Raw genomic sequence first — 5,719 nt, 5'->3', positions numbered from 1 at the left:
AAGCCTTTGGTTTTATATTGTGTGAACACCACGGCAGCAAAGGACGATGGAGGGCTGTGTACAGGGATTGCAGGGCAGGTACCCAAGTTGGGAGGGAACGTGTGAGGCTGTGGATATGTCTGGGCACACACAGAGGTTCACTTCAGGACACGCACACAAGCAAGTGCATGCACATGCACACTCTTGATTAGGAGAGCAATCATTCTCTATTCTCTTGATTAGTCTGAGGGTTTTTCCAGCTCAGTGGGTTCTCTCTGTTTTATTTCCTCAGTTATCCATTGACTAAAACAAAAAAGCTTTGCAAAAACAATGAAAGTAGGGTATCTATTGCAAGTGATTGTTAGGGTAATTTTTAAATTTTTTTTTTTTTTTTTAAACTGTGTATATTACTTTCCCCAGCTTGGTGGTTAAACAGGGTGTGGTGTACTTGAGTTTGTGTGTGGCACTGTATTCAGAGTGGATATTGTTATCGAAGGCCTCCGCTGTGCCATATACTGTTCATATGGAAGAAATAAAGGTGCGTCATGGAGTAAAAGCAAAAAAGTGGGGCGCTTGTTTTGATATGCTATGTTTCCATAGTAACAAGCAGAGGTCAAAGTATTTTGGCAAAAAGATCAGGAAATTCTGTGGTGCCTGTTGATGATCAAAACCTACTTTTTCAACAAGCTCTCAGGGACAGTTTAACTGTTTGTGATTGCTGAACATGATGGAAGTAGCAGGATTTTCAAAAACTGGATGTTATCACATCAGTTTCTTTGGAAACTAGACTTGGAGGCTGCGCCCCCATTTACCAGTGATGAAAACAAAATATCCACATACTTCAGGCACTAGTTTGCAGTATGTTTCTCTGTTACCAGTCTATCCAGCCAATGCGATTATGTTTTTTTTCCATGCAACAGAACATACAACAGTGACTGATTCATTCAAGTCTAAACAATGCTGATTGCAATTAGCAGAACGTATCAGTTAAAGCTGCACTAATCGATTCAACAAGCACCACTTGGGGGGTCGTCTCATAATATGTAATAACATATTACTTTACAGTGTTGTCACTGCTAACCCACCACTCATCATATATTTAGTAGCGTAGTAGTGAATTCTAAAACCAGGAAATGAGTTAGCATTTTTGCACTTCTGGCTCCCTCATCCCGAAGTCGGTGGGTTTTTTTGAATGGAGCTTTGGTTAGATGTCTGAAATAGGCTCTGTGGTTAACACAAGTTCAAAAGATTTCAATAGTTTATTCTGTGACATAAACTACATCAGTAAATACCCCACTTGTGATTTTTAAAGCTTTTACATGCCTTGAAAAAGTGGTTGCTAACAAGTGGCTGAATGAGACCACTAATCTGCCTTTACAGCCTCACTGTGTTTAAAAGCACGCATCTACAAATTATTCTAACTGACACAGCCATGAACACTAGCTAGTTCAGGTCACACTAAGAGGAAAGGATTTTACAGAGGAGATAAGCACACTAACAAAGGCATGGGACCGTGATGTAGTTTGTTTATAGTACAACAGCAGCTTTTTACTTCTGGCTATTAGGTTTTAAAAATCAAAAAAGTGGCATTTGCTTGGTGTCATAAACTTCAGGTTGTCACACAGCTCATCTTCTGCAGTAATCCAAAAGCCCATGAAAAATTCCCATTGGCTTCTTGTCAAGGGAACCAGGGTGATGCTAACCTCTGGGCTGGCTTATAAAGATACATCATCCCTACCACACCGGTCATTTGCAGTTGCATTTCTTCCCATCTGTATGATATTTGCTCTTCTCTTAGCTCTGATTTGGTCTTTACCAACTACTAGGGAAAATACATAACTCTTATACTGCTAAGTGCTCCACTATGTTCACCAGCTGGTTATTGGTGATAACTTTATCTAACTTTGATCAGATCATTTTTGACAGGAAATCCTTTCTCCTGCAGTTGGAGACAACGACAACAAGAGCAGAGAGTAGACCACACAGTAGATGTCACTTAGCTTCAAATCAGCCCATCGTTTTGGCTTGTGATCAAACTTGTGAGATATATATGTATTTGTTTTCTTGACACGATTTAGATGAAAAGCTTGATATCATTGAAATGCCTACAAGTTAAATATGAAGTTACCATCAGCAGGACCAGTAACTTAAAATGTTAAAACTTTGAGTTGTTGTTTTAACACTTTTTATATCCCTGCATAACATGATAATCGTAATGAGCTTTAGAGGGTCTGATAGGTAGGTTTTGTTTCCTCTAGACAAAGACTAGCTGTTTCCCCCTGCTTTCTCTTTGCACTAAGCTAAATTAGCTGGCTGATGATGGAACTTTATATTTACCATACTGATGGGATACTCCTATCAATGTTCTCGTCATGAAATAGACAAAATTCTGAACATTTAAAACAAATCAGGGTCTATTTGTGACCTCTTGCTACAAGTTATGACCTTAGTGTGGACATGAGCTTTGATTGTTCCTCTCAGATTGTTTAATTGGAAGGATTTTTAAAGGCCTGAAAAGGTGGATGCATCCACTCAGCCAAAATAAACATAATTTTGGGCAATATAAACATGTACTACATACTGTATCTTACATTTCTCAGACTCAGGTTGGGAACTAATGCTTTAAAACATCATGGAGAGCTGAAAGACTTCCTGTGTGGCCACAAAAACCGCAGGTGCATTGGTCACACAACATCATGGCAACAAACACCCTGGTGGTGGCACTTTCACTGGTGACTTCCTTTTTCATGGAGTGTTTATGTTATTTTGTTTACTCCCCGGGCTTGCCACACCATGGTATTCTCAAAGTCTGTTAGAGCATGCGCTCAGGAATGTTCCACCGAGTCAGCAACAAAAGCACAAAACAAATAACTGAACAATAGCATGCACAGGAATTACAGGCTAACCATGGAGGGGGAAACTGCAGATGAAAAAGCCAAAGAAATGCACTGATTTGGGACTATTCACTGTCAGCGAGTGGTCTGTCACATCTGGGTTTGCTCATAGCGTGCTGTCGAGCCCAACACGGGCCTGCACGAGATACCTCAAAGCATGCAGGGAAGTGTACTGTACAACAACGAGCTCTCTGGCTTTTTGGAGAGTGGGTGTATTGCTACTCTCTGCCTACCACCTGGCTATGTCTAGGAAAGAGATCTCTGCCAGCACCCAACTACTCAGGACACGCCAAAGCAGTCATAACCTCATATAAATCAATATGCTTTGGGTTAAAAAGTGATTTGTCCCCAACACTCTCAAGAGGCTCTCACTCAGTTGGCTTTTGATTTTTCTCTGAAATGGGAGCAGTTTATCTGGAAAGTAGCAGAGATGCTACTCTAGCTGCAGCTGCTGTGGTTTCAGCAGTCAGTCGGGCTGAGTAAATTGCCAGGTGACACTGAGCCAATATAAACTATTATTGGGAAATTTAAGTTGTAAAAAGTTGCATTAAAAAAACATGTTCCCCAGAACTAAGAACCAAAACAGATGGATTTTCTGCATTTCATTTTCAGTACTTACTGAGAACGGAGTCATAGATGTTGATGAAGGATAAACACTGTATTATTTATACATTAGGAAGCGTGCAGAAGTTCAAATTCTTCAACACAAGCTGTGACAGCAGGTGGCAACACTGACAGTTCACCCTCCCCTGTGAAGTACAGCTGCTGACCCCTGAGCCTCATTGTTAATCCTGTACTGCCATCTTGTGGTTGAAAAAGACTACTGACGTGCTTACAACATAGCTCAATGCTTTGACACACATACTGTATTATTTCCTATTAGTATAAAACAGTGACGTGTTTGTTTTGCAATTGCAAAGAAAGTATACTGAGAAATTTTTATGTAGTGAATACTAACAATTTTGAGTACTCAATGTGTAATTAGATCTACTTCACTGATACACTGATTAATGGATCAGCTGAAAATGAATCAAACTATTTCATTCACTCAGTGAACTCAGTTGTCAGGATCTGTTGCTTTTCTTTTATGAGGGAGTAAACAAAACATCTTTGGATTTTAGACTTTCTCATACTCTCAATACTCATTAGCTGCAGCCTGAAATCAGACAGCAGTGGTGAATAAGCAATTCAATGCAACACTTCCGCCTTAACATCTGTGTTTCCAAAGCTCAGAATGTTTCAGTTTTGGGTGGAATTGTCATAAATGCATAAATTCAGCGATATAGTTAAAGGTGTTGTACTGGACTAGATTATATTCCGATGTGTCTATGTTTTTGTCCTTCCCAGCTACATATATGAGAGGGTCAGAATATTAGCAACACCTAATAACAGGGGCTAAAACCTGGAAACATATCCTTCAGGAGGATCCATGATGACATATTTAAATTGCGTGTTTTGTGCACCAGCAGTACAAACCCATAAAATGTATAGTGATATACAACAACTAGTGTCTGTATGGCATTTTGTTTGTAACAGTAACTTAAAACAACCAACTGCTCATTGAAATTGCTGTCCCTTACCTGATCTATTTACTGCTACAATGACTCGTGCTTAAAAATAAAGGAAGCAGCTGTTACATTGACAGTTGATTTATTTCCAAAAGCCATGTAAAGCAGAAATTAATTACATGCCTTATAGATCATCAATATGCTTTACACAACAACAACAACAACAAGAAATGGAACAAAGGAAAGCAAAGAACACCAACTTACAAATTGGTCAAAATCAAATAACAAGGAACAAATTAAGAAGCAAGAACCTTTTTGGTTGACCATGCCAGGAACCTTGAGAAACAACCTGCATGAAAAGAAAAGCATTTCTACTGAAATTCAATCTTCACTTCAGTAAATGAAGGTTTGATTTTCACATCGTGAGTGAGCGAGTGCTCCCAGAGGGATTTCTTCTGGAGGAATGCTAATCCACACTCCTCACATATGTAGCTCTTTGTCTTCCCGGCATGGGTCCGCCTGTGTTTCTTCATGTGATACGACAACCTGAAGCCTTTGTCACATATGTCACATTTAAATGGCTTCTCTCCTGTGTGGATGCGCATGTGTGACTTCAAATATCCTGACTGGATGAAGGCTTTGCCACACACTTCACACTTGTAGGGGCGCTCCCCAGTGTGGTACCTGGTGTGTAGTCTGAGCTCATTGGCTGTCAGGAAGGTCTTACCGCACACTGTGCACTGGTGAGGTCTCTCTCCGGTGTGGATCAGCTCGTGTCTCTTCAGGGATGTCTCCTTCATGAATGGCTTCCCACAGATGTTGCAGGGATACCTGACGCCGATGTGGATCTGCTCGATGTGGTTCGTCAGCTGCAGCTTTGTGCGGTAAGCCATGTCGCACTGTGTGCAGGCCCACGGTCTTTCCTCCGAGTGGGTTCCCATGTGGACTGTGAGCTCCGAGGCCGAGCGGTAACACTTTCCACACTGCCAGCACAAAAAGGGCTTCTCCCCAGTGTGTTTCCTCTGATGAACTGTCAGGCAGTTGGAAGACCTGAACTTCTCTGGACACATGCTACAAATGTACGGGAACTCTCCTTTGTGGATCCTCTGGTGGATGGCGAGGTAGGACAGCTGGATGAAGGTTTTGTCACACTGTGAACATGGATATGGTCCAGTGAAGTTGTGCTGCTTCTCATAGTGCTCCCTCAAGCGTCTCAGTAAAGTAAAAGTCTTGTCGCACATTGTGCACTGCATTGGCCTGTGCATCAGTTTGTGCCTCTCGAAAGCAGGCCCGTTGTTGAGTATCTTCCCGCACTCTTTGCAGTAAAGCGGATCGTGA

General features: G+C 41.3%; 1 protein-coding gene across 1 annotated transcript in view; it reads right to left on the bottom strand.

Moving 5' to 3' along the window:
• Positions 1-4,752: 4,752 nt before the first annotated feature.
• The window catches only part of LOC109967835 (zinc finger protein 585A-like), a 7,580-nt gene continuing 6,613 nt past the window's right edge, over positions 4,753-5,719 (bottom strand). Inside the window, exons 8-9 of the mRNA XM_020613686.1 lie at positions 5,621-5,694; positions 4,753-5,532 (exon numbers count right to left, since the gene is read on the bottom strand). Of these exons, the coding sequence (XP_020469342.1) occupies positions 4,753-5,532; positions 5,621-5,694 (854 nt within the window). The remainder of the gene's footprint in view (positions 5,533-5,620; positions 5,695-5,719) is intronic.

Source organism: Monopterus albus, unplaced genomic scaffold (assembly GCF_001952655.1).
Source record: "Monopterus albus unplaced genomic scaffold, M_albus_1.0 scaffold136.1, whole genome shotgun sequence".
Classification (NCBI taxonomy): Eukaryota; Metazoa; Chordata; class Actinopteri; order Synbranchiformes; family Synbranchidae; genus Monopterus; species Monopterus albus.
The sequence above is the reverse complement of the archived record's forward strand: the minus strand, read 5'-3'. Positions and strand labels throughout refer to the sequence as shown.